This window comes from Pezoporus wallicus, unplaced genomic scaffold (genome assembly GCF_028554395.1).
Source record: "Pezoporus wallicus isolate ANWC-B61680 ecotype Strahan unplaced genomic scaffold, APGP_CSIRO_Pwel_v1 contig_6401, whole genome shotgun sequence".
Taxonomy (NCBI): domain Eukaryota; kingdom Metazoa; phylum Chordata; class Aves; order Psittaciformes; family Psittacidae; genus Pezoporus; species Pezoporus wallicus.
Window position 1 is genome coordinate 520,689 of NW_026638608.1, and position 18,015 is coordinate 538,703.

An 18,015-nucleotide genomic window follows, 5' to 3' on the forward strand; every position below is an offset into this window, starting at 1 on the left:
ACACACACACACACACACACACCCACCATGAAAACCCGCATCAGCGCCCGTGCCGCTGCGCGCACCCCCCGGGCGGGCAGGTTCGGGGCGCCTGAACACCGCGGGTCCTGCGGGGCGGGGGGGGGGCAGCCCCGTGCGGGGACAGCGGCTTCCCGGGCTCGTTCCCCCGGAGCCCCGCCGGGCGCGGCCCCGCCCCGCGAGGATGTGACGCCGCCGGGGCCGCCCCTCGCGGGCGCGGCCCTGAAATAGGGCCCCGGCCGCCGCCGCCGCGGGCAGCGCAGGAGCCGTGGCCATGCCCGCTGCCGCTGCCCCTGCTGCCGCCCCCGCCGGCAAGGCCAAGCTCACGCACCCCGGCAAGGCCATCCTGGCAGGTGAGTGAGCGCCCCGGCGCGGGCATCCCGCGGGCCGGTTGCTGCCGCCACCCGCAGGTGCTGGTCCCGCCGTGCGAGCCCAGCAGCGCCGGGGCCAGCCCGTGCCCCGTCCCGCTGCAGCCCAGCCGGGCTCGTCCCGTGGCAGCTCCCGCGGCTGCATCCCCGGTTTGGGCGGGGGTCGCGGCGGTGCTGTGGGGCTGTGCCTGCAACCTGTGGCCTGGCGGGGAGGGGCCGGTGTGCTCGCAGCCGCCGTGTGCGGCGGGGCAGAGGGACACGTTAGCAGGAGAGTCGGGCCGGTGGAGGAGGAAGCGGCAGGGAGCTCCCTGTGCACCCCCCGGGGGGGGATGTGAAGGGAGAAAGCTGGAGCGGCTGCGCTCGGATTGTGCCTGCTCCAGCCGTGTCTTGCACGCTGCTGTGATACAGCTCCTTTTACGGCTTCTTGGTCCCTCCTTTGTGTCTCAGCATCAGTTCCCGTGGACCGGGGCGTGTTTTACCATCATCCTGTTCTGACCATTTCCATGGGATCTAAATAGGCTCTAAGTACAGCAGTAACTGCCGAGTTAACGTGCTCCCTTCTGCTTGTGGCTGGTTTGAGCTCTGAGCTGAATGGAGTCCAAGACAGTGGAAGGCTTGTTAAACTCCTTTGTAGCCCTTCATTTAGCTCCCTGGTTTCTTCTGCCACTCCAAGGACAATTCCCAGAGTGCAAATTAGTGTCTTCTCTTTCAAACGAGCCCTCGCAGCCTCCACACGATTGGCATGTTTAGAGCTTTTGTGTTTTCCAGCCAATTCTCCCTCCTACGACTGTGCCTTTGTTCATCTGGCCAACTCTGCTCTGCTCCAAGGGCAGAGCTACAGCGCGACCTGGGGGGAGCGAGGCTCTGCCCATCCCACTGGGCAGGGGAGCAGAGCCCTTTGCCGCGCCAGCCCTGTCTCGGTGGTTGGCTTCTCCTTCTGCAGATCCCGGTTACTGCTGGAGACAGCATCACTGTGGGAAATGGATGCGAGCTCTGGAGCATGCAAAGGGTCATGAGGCTTCCTGGGGTCACGTCAGTGGCATAGAAGGGTCTGTGCTGTCAGCAGGGTTGCCCGGCCAGAAGGGCATGAGAAGGCTGCAGCCATGGCTGAACATTCACATGAACCCATCCATGAGGCCTGGCTACTTCAGAGCTCTGTGTTCCTCAGGGGTCTCAAACTTGTGCTGCCACCCCATCAAAGTGGCTTGTTAGTTCAGGCCTCTTCTTATCCCCTTTTACTCAAAGGTCTTTTAAATGGGATTTAATCTAAGCTTAGGATGGGATAGACATGATGTTTTCTCCTCACCCAGCCTTCTCAGTCTTTCCCACTTCATTGCCCATGTGTGGTGCATCAGGTTGTCACTGCTGCCTGGGCCAGTGTACCAGGACACTTCTGTAGCCCTCGCGTAGGTCTGTAATCAGGGATCTTAAGTGCATGGCTTATGGGCACACTCGGAAAGAGGCTGCAGCAGGCCTGCCCTGCTCTCCCCTACCAGAAAAGCTGCCATGAGTGTGCCTGGAAGCTTTTCTGGTGCAAAGGAACGGGCGTGGTGCTTGTGGCCTCTGCTGAGTGTCAGTCTGGGCAACAACGCAAAGCTGCACATGCCCCCACTTGGAGAAGCCCTTCTGGGTCCATGTGAGGCTGCAGAGGTGGAAGAAGGACCCTATTGAGATGCTAGTCTTCTCCTCACACGAATCAAATCAGAGTAATTGGTTAATGGGCAGAAGTCCAGCCAAGCCTCTGTGGTATCTAATTGTATTAGAGAACCACATAAATGGGAAAAAGCTGCTGTTAACTCCCTGCATTCCGGCCTGCTCAGCCCTCCAGCCCCTTCTGGGGGGATGCAGTGCAGTTTGTGGTCGTCTCTGATGACTTTAAGGAGTGTTAGGGACTGATACTTTTAAGGAGTTAACACCTCTGATGCTCTTGAGGCTTTTCATCTAACCCCTGTCTGCACAACAGGGCTGTGTGCTCCAAAGCTCATCTTCCTTGTAGAGCTGCAGGTTGTTCAGAGACGAGCCATTCCTGCTGTGCTGTGCTGTGCTGTGCTGGTGGGGTTAAATGAGCTGCCATCATCCCCCCTGGATGCGTGTCTGCTCCCAGACCCTGCGTGTGACTGAGATCCCTGCCAGAAGGGCACAGCTCCCTCGTGCTGCCCAGACCTGCGCTGCCTCTTGTCTGAAGCGACACAAGTGGAGCTCTGGCTGCCAAGCACTCTTCTCCTTCCGCTGTTGTGACGGTGAAGGCAAAGTTAAACATTAATTTGCTAATGGTCTCTCCTTTGTCCAAGCAGCCGCTGTGTGCCAGGGCAGCTCCTCACCTTGCTGCAGCCACAGCGCACGGGGACATCTTGGCTGTCCTGGCCATTGGGGTGCGTGTCACTCCCAGGGCTTGGTCTTCAGGGTTACAGAGGGCAGAGCTGGGTGGGTGTGGGTTCTGCTGCTGTTCAACCCCTACACCCCCTTTGCGAGGGGGGGAGCCCCCACGCTCTGAATTGATGGTACAAAGCTGATTTGAGGGACTGGATCAGAAGTGATGTGGCTGTAGGACACTAAGGGTTGGTATAATGTGGCTTAGTTAAACTGGGTTAAAAGACTGGTAAACGTGCAGGGCTTATACTGAAACAGATCTTACGTGTGTCTATCTCGTGGGCTGATGCCTGTTGTAAAGCTGGTGTAATTGTGAACTCGTGAGCTGGTTTGAGGTCCTGCTCCTGTCTCCTGTGCTGGGCAATAGCCTGTTTGCAAGCTGAGCTGAGCACCCAGCCCTGTGTCAGCCTCCCTTCAGCAGCTCCTGGTTGCTGTGCTGTGGTTTCCAAACCATGCCGCCGGGCTCCTGTCCCTCCCACCAGCTTCCCACAGGACTTGGTGCTGCTCCTGCACTGCCCAGCTCCCGGCGCGGGCTGTGCTGCAGCGGGCTCAAAGTGAAGCAGCGAGTGGTGAGACAGGAGCTGCTGGGGGGGTCACCCCTGTGTTACGCCAGGGGTTTGGGCACCACGGTGCTGTTAGGTCAGCTCCAGCCAGCCTGTGGTGGCCGTTTGGAGCCTGGCACAAACAGTCCTTGCCATTTTGCAGGCAAACCTCCTCACCCCAGGGCACCCTCCCCAGCAGGGCTCGCAGCGGCTGTTGGGTCAGCGGCTTTGCCTGCCCTGGCCAGAGTTAAGGACAGCCTTGCTCTGTTTTTAGCCAGCTTTGAAGCCTGGGGTCTGCTCCCTCCCACGGAGCAGCTCCTAGCTGCCTTGCTCTTTGCATGGTACCTCTGCCTGGGGGCTGCTGCGCAGTTGCTGTTCCTGCCTACACCTAATCCTGCCTGCTCAGCGTGCCTGGATGCTGCCCTATGTGATGCTTGGTTTGGAAAGAGCTCGCTGCTGCTCTGGTGTTTGCTACAAACACTGAGTGCTGCTGGGAATTAGCAGTGATGTGCACCAGGGCCCCAGGAGGAGCACGGGCGGAGGGGAGAGGGACTGTGCAGGGAGAAAGAGGGTAGGGCATGAAGCACCCAAAGCAGGGAGCCCAGGATCACAGGAGAAACAAAGCAGTAATTAGAGCTTCAGTCTCCTTTGTTAATCTCCTGATAATGACCTTTCTTGGGAAACACTGTACCTACAGAGGAGAGAGTCAGGGCAGGATGTGAAAGCTGAGGCTTGCTCCTTGCAGAGCAGGACACCATTCCCAAACATCCCAAGTCCACCTGGGCTTCCAGGGCCATTGGCCTCCTGGGAGGGCAGCTGTGCTGCTGTAGCCTGTATCGCTGCCTGGCATTGAGACTGCAGCTCACAGCAGAGCAGGGGATGTATCCCCCTTGATGCTGAGCGGGGGAGCTGGGCACTGGGCTGGATGTGGCAGTGGGGAGGGTTGGTGAGCATGGAGGGAACCCGTCTTGCCTGGTCTGCTGGCCCGTGGTGCATCATGCCTGGCCGTGGTTTGTCTGCTCTGGCTGGTGTGTGCATGGGGAGCGGGGCAGAAGGAGCACGCAGGCCCCGAGTGTGTCCTTGCCTGCCTCTGAGCCCTCGTGGACTGCAGAAACCTAGAGCAGCCCCAAGGCTTCTGGTGGGAGGAGGCTGCCAGCCCCAGGGCTGGGAAACCACACTGCGGTTCTACAGCCAGCTCAGCTTGTTCAGTCTGAATGGGTTCTGTGTGAGCTGGGCTTAATCCTGGGCCTTGAAATGTGCTGCTGAGATTTTCACATGCCTGGTGCTGTGCTTGACGTTCTGCAGGCGATCGTTTTTCCTGGGTTGACGTAAATGATCGGAAGAGGCCATCCATCTTCTGGAGGCAATGAGCCCCGTGAGCTGACAGCCCAGGGATGTTGCAGCATCTCTCAGCTCTGATAGCCTTGTGCAGTGCATGCCAATGCAGCTTTGTGCTCCTGCCTGGGCAGTGGTGACCCTGTGCTTGTGCCATGAGGTCTCAGGTCACCTCCTGACAGCAGGGGTTGATCTTTATGCCATATTTTCTCTCTCCCTGTGCTCCATTGCCTGGTGCTGCAGCCATTCCCCTGTGCTGGTGGCTGTGGGACCAGAGCCTCTCCCCGGGGAAGGCTTCATTCCTGCAGTGGCTCCTTCATCCAGCTACAGGGCTGCACTGAGGGATGTGTCCAGCAGCCCTGGACTCTGACATTGGCTCCTTGTTGCCCGTCTTTAGGAGGAGTTTTGGACACTTAAGCAGTAGATGTCTGAAGTGCTGTGGTGGGTTGGTCAGGAGCAAGCTCACAGGGGCATTGCCAGCGCCTTGGGGTGCACAGGGCAGCAGGGCGAAGGTGAGTTGAGCTGGGACAGGGGACTTGGCAGTCCCCAAAGGTGAAGTCAGCACCAGAGGCAGATGATGCTGTGACTGTGAGCAAAGGGAAACGGCTTCTGCCATTGCACTCGCAGCCATGAAGTTTATAATGTTGATTTATTGTAATATTGGCCCATTGAGAAGTAAATGCAAAGGGGTGATGAATGCGCAGGTTGTGAAAGGACAACCTGTTGAAACAGGATGGTTCCAGTAAGATTAGGGACAGATTACTCCATCCCATGGCCAGCATTATCTGCAGCGCTGTTTGCATGGGGCTGTTTACCCACCCGATGGCACAGCGTACAGAGAGGCACATTTCATGTTTGTCATCCTCGGTATCCCTGGTAAGGGGATCAGGCTCTCTCCAGCCTGGCTGTAGCACAATGCCATGACGAAAGCAGACACGTATTTACCGATGGACATGCTGAACGCCCGTGCCTCCCACCGGCCTTGTCCCTATCAGATAGGAGACCATCCAGGGGCCCCAGCGCAGGGGATGGATGCCTTCTGAGGCGGGCTGACCTATTGCAGGACATGCTTTTTCCCCTTCTAACCAAAACGCAGGTAATGTGGCAGTCTGGCCTGTGGGAAGCAGCCCTGCCCAAGCTCAGTGATGGACGGGATCTGTACAATGCGTAACAGCCCCCGTGGTGGTTTTCCCCAAGGATGGGGCTGCAGATGGGTGCTGAAGGGTTGTGTGTGGCAGGAGGAGGTGTCCGTGGGAGGCTGTTCAAAGCCAGCTCCCTGAGAGCGCTGTCCCCAGCCTGCCTACGCCTGAGCCCGTTTCACAAGGTAAGGAACGAAGGTGATGGGGTGATGTGGAGAGGGTGGAGCCCGCTCAACCCGTTTCACCACTGCAGGCAGGGCAGGATTTCTCCACCGCTGCCTTTGCTGTGTCATGGATGGCTCAAGAGCACCATGGGTGGCTGCCAAGAGGGGGTCGATCCCTCCACTGCAGGCAGCAAGGGCTGTGCTGTGCTGCTGGTGGGGCAGCATGCGGGCTGCAGAGAACGGTCGTGAGCTGGAGGGGGGCACTGCTGCCTCCCTGGTCTCTAGCACCCCGCTGCTCTTTGAGGCCTTTCATCTTTCATGTACTGAGCTCTGAAAGGCCTCTTGGCCGGAGGGGAAGAGCATCAAGTCCCCTCACGAGGGTAGGAACGGCATTTAGGAGGCAGGCAGGGCTGCGGGCTGTGCCTCCAGCATGTGGTCTGTGTCATGCTTCTCGCCTGCTCAGCTCACCCTGTACACCTTCACCCTCTGCGTGTGGGCTGGGTGCCCTCTCAGTAAGGACAAACATGAGGGTCAGCTCTTGCTGCTGCCCTAAAGAGGAGCTGTTTGTGCCTTCCCACTGCCCTGAGCCACGCGGACAGCAGGAAGGACAAGCTTCAGGGATGGTCCTGTGAGAGCTCTGCTGCTCTGCTCCCAGGCCCTGAGGAGTAATTTCGTCTAGCCTGAAAGGATCCTGCCAAACCTGAAGTTAAAAGGGGCTTTTTGTTTGGGAATCAGATGCTTGTGTACATCTGCATGTGAAATTACCCTTAAAATGGAGAGGCTGAAATTGCTCTCCAGGTGCTCACTTCTCATCAGAGCTGCACAGAGACCTGCTGTTCTGTCCGCAGGAGCAGGATGCTTTTGCAGGCACAGTCACTTGCAGGAGTGGCAGAGGCACAGTGCCAGCTCCTGCCCCTCTGTGGCTCCCAGTCGGGGCAGTGTGTGCTCTGTGGGGCACTTACCTTCACGTAGAGGATTTGGGGGGTGGCAGTGCCAGCCCTGACTGCACAGCCTTGGCTTGTGTGAGCCCCTAGGGCTCTGCTCATCTTCCCCATCGCAGCTGTGTCCTGCTGCCCTTGGCACCCACCCTGTGCTGGGTGCCAGACCTGTGGTCCCTGGGATGAGCTGGCCAGGAGGTGATCGGTGGTGTCCCAGAGGCTGCTTGCTGGTGGGGTTTGAGCTGAACCTGTGTGTGCTGGTGCTGCTGTGCTGCACGAGCATTGCAGGGGTAGCACCCGTCTGCTGTTCCCAAAGCCCCTCTTCTTCCTGCCAGCAATCCCCAGCAGTGTCCAATGCCTGCAGCTGCATCCTCAGGTAACTCTGCTGCCCCCTCTGCAAAGGAGAGACAAGCTTTGTCTGGGAAAACCTTGCTCTGTGGCTGACAAACAGGTACTTTGTCCTTCTCCCCCTTCCCCAGTGTGCCTGTGGGGTCAGGATTGCTGGCAGCTGGGGTGCTTGCAGGCTCATTGCAGGCAGGGAGCCATTCCCAGTGCTGGGAGCGGGATCCCCCCCCACCCCAGAGGCACCTTCTCTGGGGCTGTGCAAAGCGACCTTCCCTGAAGGACATCCTCTCTTGTCTGGCTCCACCACATCCAGCTAATAGCCCAGAGCCTTGGCTCAGCACCTGGGCTGCCCCACTTGCTCTTTCCCCTCCCAGGTGCTTGCTGCGGCTGTTCTGTTGACTCCATGGTGTTGCAAGACCTGAAGCTGCTGGTTAAAGTCCGGGTAAACAGGTTGGAGAGCCCTCGGCAGCCCTGGCAAGGGAGGGGGGGGCTGGAAAAAGCTGCTGCTCATGGGTGATGGGGTGGTTTGTTTGCACAGAATAAGGTTTCCACGGGAATAAAGTGCGGTGGGGAGAGGATGTTTGGCAGCAGAGCAGGAGCTCTGATGTGCCTCACTTTTGGGAGGAAAGGGGCTGTAGGGTGGGTGTTTTGTGCCACCTTGTCTCTCTGCAGGCAAAGGAAAACAGGATAAGATTGCCCCAACTCATGCAGTGTGTCTGGGGTCCCTGCTCCGTGCCTCTTCCCGTGGGATTTGGGGCTGGAGCAGCACTGGGGGCAGGGAGGGGCAGCGCAGGGAGCACATGTCCCCAAGCAAGACCAGGGAGATGATCCTCCTCTTCCCTGGGCAGACCTGTTCTCCTACCCTGGAGCTCGCTGCAGGGGTGTCGAGCCTGTCCTGGCTGTGGCAGTACCAGCACAGCCTGCGGGCACGGTGCCCTCCCCTCTCCTGTTCCCAGCACACAGTGATGGAGGCAGTCGTGGTGCCAGCGTCCAGCCGTGGCTCTGGGATGGAGACACCTTTCCCATCCAGCTCCCTGTGGCAGCCAGCACAAGTGCCCTGTTCCTCCTTCCTTGGCTCAGGCAGCCCCAGTGCAGCAGAGGCTGCCAGTTCCCAGGATCAGCATCCTTTGCGGGGCACTTCACAGGCTCCTATGGATGCAGCTTTGCCTGCAGGATGCTGAGCAGAGCCTCTGCCTCCCCTGCACAGACCAAAGCCCTTAATCCCGGTGCTTGCTGAGGCTGTGGGCAAGTTGCAGGAGGTGCAGCATCCCTCCCTGTGCTGTTTGGGGTAGCTGCTGTGCTGGGAGCCCCTGGACTGGTGCCGTCTGGCTCCTGGACCGACAGGGAACATTTACATGACTTAAAATGGCCAACACTTAAGGTCTGCAGCATGGAGGAAGGGAAGTGGCTTTGGCAGCACTCAGGGTGTTTGTGTGGCCGTGGTGGCAGCAAGGCTTGGTGGCACTATGCTGTGTTAGCGGTGCTGAGAGGTGCCAGCTGGTGCTCAGCTTATTGGGCCCTGCTGCACCCAGCTGGAGGATGCTGCTCCTCATCACAGTGCTCAGCAGGGACCTGTGTGGTCCCACAGAAACTCCTTGGCTTTGCAGAAGTGCTTGGGCAGCCCCCGGCCCCAGTATCTGCCATCTCTGATGGACATGCCAAGGACAGGAGAGGGTTGAGGGGAGAGCAGGAGTGCTCTGGGGACCCTTGGGGTGGTGGCTGTCCTCCCCTGGTGCCCCGGGGGTGCTGTGGAGGTGCTATGGCCGGCAGTGGTTGCCCATTGCTGCTGGCTCGGGCTGAGCAGCTCCAGCCCCTCCTGGGAACACAGGGGGAAACAAGGAGCCTTTGTCTGCTGCGGCAGAGCCCGGCTGGCCCCGCGCCCCGTCCCCAGCACCCCACGGTGCCGGGATGCTGCCAGGCTGGGCTGGCTGGTCCTGCTCTGGGTGTGGGGACCAGCACTCGGTGCCACGGTGTCCCCGTCCCCGCGGTGCCTGCGGGAGGAAGGGGATGCTCTCTGAGCGTGGGGCCGGGCTTTCCTGTCGTCCCAGCTGTGCTCAGTGCTGGCACGGCTTCTTGGCTGCCTTAGGGAGGATGAGACAAGCCTGAGCCCAGTCCCATGCTTCTGGTGCCTGCGGCAAAGTAACCCAGGATAAGGCTGTTTGAAGGTGGGTCCTGCCCAGCTGCTTGAGGGAGTTCTTTGAGGCTGCTTTCCTTTCCCTCCGGAAGGACATGGTGCCATGGGGAATGCCGGGCTGCATACCAGGGTGTCCCCACGCTGTGAGCAGCTTCACCAGGGGCACTTTGTGGGAGGGAGCTGGAGGCAGCACCCTGGGTTAAGGGTGTCTCTTGTAAATTTGGAGGCCATACAGAAGGAATAAGACCATACGGGAAACTGCTGTAGCCTGAGGAGCAGAGGCTGCCTGCTGTTGTCGCAGGGAGGAGCCATGGCTCAGCTCCCCATCCCATGGCCCCTATCGGCATCCCCTCGCAGGGTGCTTTGGAGGGTGCTGATAAGCGGAGCTGTGCTCGGCTGTGCTGCACCGGGCTGCAGAGCGGGGGAACCACCACCGGCCCCATGCTTCCTGCTCGCGCCGGCACAAAGAGCTCCCGCTGCTCGGCGGGACCCGGCTGCGCTTTGATGGAAGGAAGCGAGCTGCTGCGGGTCGTGGGCCGGCCGGGGCTGAGCCCGGGAGCTCAGCGTGCCAAGGGCAGCCCAGGCACCGGGAGCCGGCATCGCTGCTGCGCGCCGGCACATCCCTGCTCCAGGGCAGGAAGGGCCGCAGCCGTGTAATCGGCGCCCAGCAGCTGCCGCTGCGTGAGCCCGGCGCGGCCGGACAGGCCTGATGATAATGGTGCTTCCGTGGCCAGGTCTGCAAATGGGCTCCTGGGGAGCGGTGCTGGGCCTCATGCCGCGCTGCTCGGCTCCATTGGGTTTATAGATGCCTGTGCTGGCAGCACGCAGGGCTCTGGAGGGAGAGAGGTGCCTTTGAGGGGAAGCAGTGCTGAATCAGCAGCCGTGGTTCTCCCACCCCTTTGGCCGATCCTCTTGCCAGCTCTTGCCATGGCGAGGCATGGTGCCTGTGCAGGGTGCCAGGCTGGCACAGGGCCCTGCTGCCCTGTGAGGTTCCCAGGGGGTTGGTGAGGATGGGGACACCGCATCCCAGCCCACACCTGGCTGGTAAGAGGTCTCTGGTTCAGCCATCACGGAACTGGTAGCGCTGCACAGTGCTGGACTGACATGGCACTGCTCCCAGCAAGCGCATCCCCTCCTCTCCCTCCCAGGTGGCCTGGCCGGAGGGATCGAGATCTGCATCACATTCCCTACCGAGTATGTGAAGACACAGCTGCAGCTGGATGAGAAGGCAAACCCTCCCCGTTACAAGGGCATCGGTGAGCATGCCGGCCTGCTGGATGGGTTCAGAGGCTCCCGGGGAGCCTGGCTGGAGCTGGGGGGTCAGCGGGGTTTGTGGGGTGAGCAGTGGGGCTGGCACAGTGGCCTCAGCATAGCGGGTGATGGTGGTGCCGCTGTGCTCTGCTGCAGGAGACTGTGTGAAACAGACTGTCCGTGACCATGGCATCCGGGGGCTGTACCGGGGGCTCAGCTCGCTGGTGTACGGCTCCATCCCCAAGGCTGCTGTCAGGTAGGTGCCCCGTGATGTGGGGTGAGCTGGGGACTCTAGGCAGCAGCAAACAAAGGGTGGGTTTGCCCTCAGCATCCCCAGTGTCACTTCACCAAAGGGTGCTTTCCTGGGTGGGAAGGGTCCCCTCGCAGGGTGCATGGCTGCTCCCGGGGGCAGACCCAGAACAGGGGGTGCAGGCCCCTGGCTGGGTGCCCTGGGGTTGCAGAGTGGCTCCTTTGCAGGTTTGGGATGTTCGAGTTCCTCAGTAACCAGATGAGAGATGAGCAGGGGCGGCTGGACAGCACTCGGGGCCTCATCTGCGGGCTGGGTGCCGGCGTGGCCGAGGCTGTGGCCGTTGTTTGCCCCATGGAGACCATAAAGGTGGGTGGGAGCAGCCACCGGTGTCCCCCTGCCCAGCACCCCACCCCGGGCAGAGTCGGGAGGGGATGAGAGCCAGGGATGCTTTCAGGGACCTGAGGGCCACGTGGGTTTGCCCAGGCTGGGTTTGTAGGGGACGAGCTGATGCTGGAAAGCCCCATGGAGAGGTCAGGTCCAGCAACCACAGTCCCTTTCCCACTCTGGGGAGGACCCCCCCCACCCAGGAGCCACCCCATCACCCAGTTTAGTACTGTAAAACCCATGTTGTTGCTTTCAGAAGCAGTTTCCCAGGTTTTTCTCTGCAAAATGCCATGGGCACAGGCTTCCCCTGTGGTCTCACCTTTCATTGCTTGGCCACGAGGGTCAGCTCTGATTTTGGGACCATCCCTGGACAGGTAGCCATTAGCCCTTTGGGGACATTACATCTCCCCGTGCCTTGGCCACGACAAGCTCATTGTCTCCCTGCAGGTGAAGTTTATCCATGACCAGTGCTCCCCCAAGCCCAAATACCGTGGCTTCTTCCATGGTGTACGGGAGATTGTTCGGGAACAGGGTGAGTCCCCAGGGAGAGGCACCCTGAGCCCTGGGGTGCTGCCGCACTGCAGGGACGGGGCAGGAGGTGGCACAGGCTGGGACCAGCAGCCTGGGGAGGTTTTTCTCTGCTGGTGGGGTTGGTGCTCTCCTCCAACGCCCTCTTGCTGCAGGACTGAAAGGGACCTACCAAGGCTTAACCGCGACTGTCCTCAAGCAAGGTTCAAACCAGGCCATCCGCTTCTTTGTCATGACCTCCCTCAAGAACTGGTACAAAGGTACGGTGTCCCTGTCCCCACAGCACACCCTGGGTTGCTGGCTTCTCCAGCCCATCCTCGGGAGCTGGGCTTGGGCTTTCCATCAGCCCATCCTCCACTTCTCGTGGCTCAGCCAGACCTGGAGCCTTCCTTGGGCTCCCTCGGGGATGCCGTGCTTCATCCCCACACCACCACTCTGCCCTCAACCTCTCCTCCTTCCCAGGGGATGATCCCAACAAGGTCATCAACCCCTTCGTCACGGGGGTGTTTGGAGCCCTCGCCGGAGCCGCGAGTGTCTTTGGCAACACCCCCTTGGACGTGGTAAAGACCAGGATGCAGGTACAGCACCGGGCATGGTGTGGGACCTCTCTGCCTGTGGTGGGATGGGGCCACTGTTGTTTGGGAGCTGTTTTGTGAGCCCACAGGGCTGGCACCCAGTGCTGGTGATGTTTGGGAGATGCCTGGGGATGCTGCCCTCTCATAGGTGGGCTGTGGGATGCCAAAAAAGTGCACAGAGAAGATGGGGATGTCCCTGCTGGGTTTGGTGGCCCACAGCAACAAAGGGCAATCGGTTCCTCTTGGCTCCCCCCCAGCTCTGCCTCCCCTATGAAATCCCCCCAGATGCATCCCTGCCTCTGGCCTCTGACCCTGCTTTTCCTATCCACAGGGGCTGGAAGCTCACAAGTACAAGAGCACCTGGGACTGTGCCTACCAGATCATGAAATACGAAGGGCCCCTTGCGTAAGCACTGCGAGTGGCATGGGGGGAGCCGGGGAGAAGGATGGGCAAGGACAGGGGTTTCTGAGGGCACCGAGCCCCACGGATCCCCCTCTATCCCTGGCAGGTTTTACAAGGGCACGGTGCCTCGCCTGGGCCGCGTCTGCCTCGATGTGGCCATCGTCTTCATCATCTACGACGAGGTGGTCAAGCTCCTCAACAAGGTGTGGAAAACGGACTGAGGGGGCCAGGCCAGGCGGCCCCCACCTCCCTCACCCTGTGGGGATGCAGCTGGAGAGCCGTGACCAAGTCTACTGGGGCCAAGTCTGCCCCACACTCACGCCTTCCCCCCACACCCGGCCACCTTTATGTTTAGTAACAGGCTCTGGAGCAGGTTAAATTATTAGTTGTGCGCTAAAAGGAGCAGGGAGGGAGCAGCATCTGTGTCCAGACCCTCAGCATCCTGGTTATGCCCACCCTGAGCCCCTGGTGACACTTCCTCCTGGTCCCATATCACTTGTAAGTGCCAGTTATCCAGGACAAGGTGTCCCCTGGGACGGTGGCCCAGGACCCCAGCAGCCAGGAGCTGCCTGTGGGCCAGCTCTTTTTTGGGTGCTGAGAGCCCCCCCAAGCCATGTGGGCACAATGTCCATGCTGTGCAGCAAGCACTGCAGCTGGAGGAGGCTCTTGGGGCTGATGCACCAGCTGGAAGCGATGCGGTGGGTCTCACAGCAGCTCCATGGGGATCCACCAGCCCTGCACACCCTGGTATGGGATGGCAGCGACCTCCTGGTGTGGTCCCAGGCTCCCTCCTCCTTGCAACCACCAACCCCCCCTGGGGTGCTGCATCCCAGCCCCGGGTCCTGCTCAGCACTGGGCTGCCCGGAGTTGCACATACAGCCAGGCCTTTAGTTCTTGCTGTGGGACCGGGGTGAGCCGGGTGCCCCATCACTTGCCGTTTACAGTCGAGACGTGTGTGCGAGCCGGGGTGAGGAGGCACAGCCCCGTCCCGCAGACTTGGCCCCTCGGCCAGGGTGCAAACCCCTTTTTCTGCCACATTCCTCCCATCTGCCCTCCCACTGCCTCTCTGCAGCTCCATAGGTAATCCTGTAGCTTTCCGAGCTTCATGCTGATCTACTAACACCCGTGGCCGTGGGGCTGGAGCCCTGCTCTGCCCCATGCTGGGCTTGGCCCTGCCAGATTTGTGCCAAACTTCTCCCAAAGGATCAGGGGGTGGGCACGGTAGCCAGGGCTCGACCCATCCCTTCTTCCTCCTGTTGCCAGTGATGAGCGCAGCCTTAACACAGGAGGGCAAAGGAGGAGAAGGAAAGCCCAGGCATGGTTTACCTGTGGCTTTCTGCTCTGAAGCCAGTGAGGGTTGCGTTGGGTTTGTTTGGTTATTTTTACTGTTATTCTGTTTTACATTCGCAATTTGAATAAAATCAGTCTGGCTTTAGCAGCCCTGCTGGTGTCCAGGCTGTGCTGGGCACCTGCGGCCAGGGCTTGGGGATGGGGCTCCCCATTGTGTTGAGCTGGAGCTCCTGGGGGAGCATCGGCTTCGTCCCAAGGACAGTGTTGTATTCACCATCCTGGTTTACTGCCCTGGCCACGGAGCGCAGAGCTGGGATGGCAGCGGGCGGTGGAGCAGAAGGGAACAGGCTTTGTCCCCCGCCCAGCGCAGGGGCGGTGCGCTGGGCTCCCAACGCCACCGGCGCAGCCCTTGCTCCTCACCCGGCGTTCGCTGGTGCTGGGCAAAGCCGTCCCTTGGTGCTGCGGGGCGGCCGTGCCATGCGGGGCCTGCTGCTCTGCGGGGGCTGGCTGCTGGCCGCCGGCTGCCTGGTGGGTGCCAGCGGCAGCTGCCGGCACCGGTGCTGCCCGGGCAGGAACAACGCGTGCTGGGTGCTCGGTGTCCGCCGGGCTCACTGCTACTGCGACTCGTACTGCCAGAGGACGGGCGACTGCTGCCAGGACTACCACAGCGTGTGCCGCCGCGCCGGTGAGTGGTGGGCGGGGATGGCACTGGTTGAACCCCGGGGCTGGGAATGCCAGCCTCGGCTGCTGCTTTTGGTGGCAGATGTTTGCTGTTAGCCCCGTACTTGGAGCACAACAGGATGTGTCTGAGGATCGCGGATGCCCGCTGGGCTGGATTTGGAGCAATATCCCCATTTTCCGCTTTTTTCCACGCTGGATGAGTGGATGCTCTTAGCGTAATGAGAGCCGGCGGGGTTGGCCTCCGGTCGGCAGCTGATGGTAGTGCTCTTGTTGCAAGCCTGAGCTGTCAGTGTGGGACCTGAGCAGGATGAGCCCGGGCATCACCCCTGCAGCTGTTGCGGGCAGTGCCTTGCACGGGAACACGGGAATGGGGATGACAAACAGGGAGTGTAGGCTTGGGGGGTGCAGAGCCAGCCCGCCCTGGGAACCCAACCCTGGGGCAGCTCCCACAGCGGCCCCTGCACAATTGCAGCAGTCAGCCCTCCCTAATCTCCGGGGAGATTAGCGGGGTCCCAGCTCAGCGCGATGTAGAGCAGCAGCAGCAGCACGGGGATAAGGGCTGTGGAAGCCGAGCACAATGCCACTGTGCTGGAGCCCGGGGAGAGGGGCTGCCAGGGCCACGCCGGCCCTTTGCCGTCCTCCCATCCTGCATCTCCCCTGCTCCCCTTCCACCTTTCGTGCTACTGAAGCTGTTTCCCTCTGTCCCCCTGCTCTCCGGCAGCTGTGGGCTGTGCGGTGGGGCCCTGGGGGCCGTGGAGCGGGTGCAGCTCCCCGTGCGGGGTGGGCAGCAAGGCCCGCAGCCGCCAGGTCACCGTCCCGCCGCGGCACGGAGGGGAGCCCTGTCCTGACCTCAAGCAGCGCCGCGGCTGCCTGGGCGAGCACCCGACCTGCGGCACAGCCAAAGGTAACGCGGGTCCCGCTGGGTGCCCGATCCCCCTGCGCCGCTGTCCCCAGAGCTGCCAGCCCCGCTGCCTTGCCAGGGCACCGTTAACCACCCGTCTGTGTGTGTGTGGTGTCTGTGTGTGTGTGTCTGTGTCCGTGTCCCGGCTGCCCTTCTGCCAGAGGTGGCCAAGATACTACCCGATTCCTTCAGCCAGGACTTCAGGGATCCCTGGCGAAGAGCTGGGATGCTGCTGCTGGAGGAGCCGTCCCGGTAGGTGTGGGGCTGGGGTCCCTCTGCACATCGCCCTGCAGCCACGGCACCTTGTAACCCCCAGATCCACGGTCTCTTTGCACCCCCCCCAGCCATTACCCTTCTCTCCCCACCCCAAACCATGGCTCCTTTTCACCCTTTTCTTGACCCGTGGCCTGTTTATACCCCACTAGAGCTAATACTTTTCTCCTCCACCACAACCCCGTGGCCCCTTTGCACCACCCTACAAAATTAAGGCTGCTTTGAACCCCCCTCTTAAAGCTATTACCCCTCCCAAAACCATGATCCCTTTGTATCCCCCTAAATCTATGTCTCCTTTGCCCCCCATAGCCCCTATTCCAATGCTATACAGAGCCATGGCTCCTCTGTAGCCCCCCCCCCCCCCCCCAAGAGCTATGTCCCCTTTGCACCCCTCAGGACCATCACCCTTCCACCTCCCCACCCTGAAACAACAACCCATTTGCACCCCCCTCTAAATCCATCATCCCTCTGCAAACTGCCCCAGAGCCATTAACCTTCTCACCCCCAAACCCATGGCCATTCATACCTCCCTCCTCCATCAAGAGAACACCACAACCTCTGCCCTACCATCCAACCACCATTTCCCCCCTCTTTCTCCCCATTTTCCCCCCTTCCCAGCTCTCCCCTCCCCAGCTACTGCGGCTATTTCCGCCTGACACAGGTAGGGCCCCTGTGCCGAGAGCAGGCCTGGAGCCGCCGGCTGCACCCGAACAAGCAAGTGTGTGTAGAGTGCCGGGGGGACACGTCCCAACACCGTCCCCACTGCACCGGGCACGGGCTGCAGGGAGCCAGGTAGGGGGGAAGCCCCTTTGGAGGTGCAATGCACCCTTTAGGGCTCCTCCAAAGGGAGGAGCATCTCTCCGTGTCCCTAAGGCACCTTCCTTTTACATTCTTAATATATAAAATGAATATTATGATATGGCACAGCATGAGAAGTTAAATCAGTAATATGTACTATAAATCAGTAATATATAAAAATAAATAATATACTAATAGAATATTTCAGTTGGAAGGGGCCTACAGTTATCATCTAGTCCAACTGCCAATATGTGCTATATATACACAATATATAACTATAGATATCTAATTGTTTATGGCACACCCCAGCTCTTACCGTCTTTCCCTTCCAGGACATTTTGGGTGGCTGCCTCCGTGGCAGGGTGTCAGGGCTCGTGGGTGCAGGAGAGGCTGCAGGAGGGTTGTGTCTGCTCCCCACCAGCTCTCATTTTCGTGTAGCCCCCCCAGGTGAGCTGAGCCGCTCCACTGCTGCTTGCTGGGGAGGCAGGGAATGAAATGAAAACATGGTGTCTTTTGTAATTTCACCCTTCTGCAGGCTTGCTGCTTGCCCTTGGAGCTGACTCCCTGTGCTCTCCATGAAGTATTTGGTTGAAGAGTGGGAAGAAACCCTGCTTATAAAGATTAAAAATAAGGGAGTCGCTGAAGTGTGGTGACTAATGGTGGAAGGACATCACACTGGTGACATGGGAGGACAATGGGATGATGTCAGGCTCAGCTGCAACATCATGCTGTGCAACGAGATGCTGTTGGCGAGCAGCTCGAGGATGGAGATCACATCCTTCCTCTGTGTGTTTGGGCTGGTCCCACTGCAGGGAACTGCTGGGTGAGCCGTGAAGGGCGCTCAGCTGCGTGCTGTGGTTTGCAGAGACAAATTAAACAGAGGTACCCAAAGTCTGCACGTGGGTGATGATGCTGGTGGGTGGCTGGGTTCAGCTGGAGGGAGTGGGGCTGAGCTGTGATGCTGGGCTGTGCTGGTGCCCTCCTCAGCCTGCATGACACGAGCCTGATGGTGGGGTGCCCAGCCCAGCCTTGGTACCCACAGCTGAGACATTGTGCTGGCAGCCTCACCCCTGCCTGCACCCACAAACCACCCCCTGGGTGACTTCACCCCTGCCAGGCTGGGTGCCAGGGGTCTGTGTACCCTAGGGCTTGGGGTTTGAACCCCCAGCTGTGGTTGGGAGCTGCTGCCTGTTTGCTGCCCCAGGATGCACCCAGCTCCTGCTGCCTCCCCCTCTCCCCCTGCCCCTCCGGAGCAGGGAAACCACAAGGCTTCAATGGGGATGATGCTCTTGGTCTCTTTATTTGGGATAAAAGCCCAGGTTGACCATG

General features: G+C 60.2%; 2 protein-coding genes across 4 annotated transcripts; both read left to right on the plus strand.

Annotated features, from left to right (window-relative positions):
• The first annotated feature begins 220 nt into the window (after positions 1–220).
• Positions 221–14,178, plus strand: SLC25A1 (solute carrier family 25 member 1). The gene is made up of 9 exons (XM_057411316.1): positions 221–371; positions 10,502–10,609; positions 10,761–10,860; positions 11,082–11,220; positions 11,686–11,770; positions 11,922–12,026; positions 12,229–12,344; positions 12,673–12,746; positions 12,850–14,178. Exons 1-9 carry the CDS (start codon positions 293–295, stop codon positions 12,962–12,964), a joined length of 921 nt encoding a protein of 306 aa, XP_057267299.1. The 5' UTR covers positions 221–292; the 3' UTR covers positions 12,965–14,178.
• A 105-nt stretch (positions 14,179–14,283) lies between these two features.
• On the plus strand, positions 14,284–17,582 carry LOC130600206 (somatomedin-B and thrombospondin type-1 domain-containing protein-like). 3 transcript variants are annotated; one of them, XM_057411317.1, is made up of 6 exons: positions 14,284–14,718; positions 15,436–15,618; positions 15,777–15,867; positions 16,522–16,680; positions 17,019–17,133; positions 17,222–17,582. In XM_057411317.1, exons 1-5 carry the CDS (start codon positions 14,349–14,351, stop codon positions 17,122–17,124), a joined length of 909 nt encoding a protein of 302 aa, XP_057267300.1. In that variant the 5' UTR covers positions 14,284–14,348; the 3' UTR covers positions 17,125–17,133; positions 17,222–17,582. The 3 variants fall into 3 exon arrangements, with proteins under 3 accessions (XP_057267300.1, XP_057267302.1, XP_057267301.1); XM_057411319.1 differs by having other exon boundaries at positions 15,808–15,867; positions 16,550–16,680; XM_057411318.1 differs by having other exon boundaries at positions 15,808–15,867; positions 16,550–16,680; positions 17,019–17,582.
• The last annotated feature ends 433 nt before the right edge of the window (positions 17,583–18,015 follow it).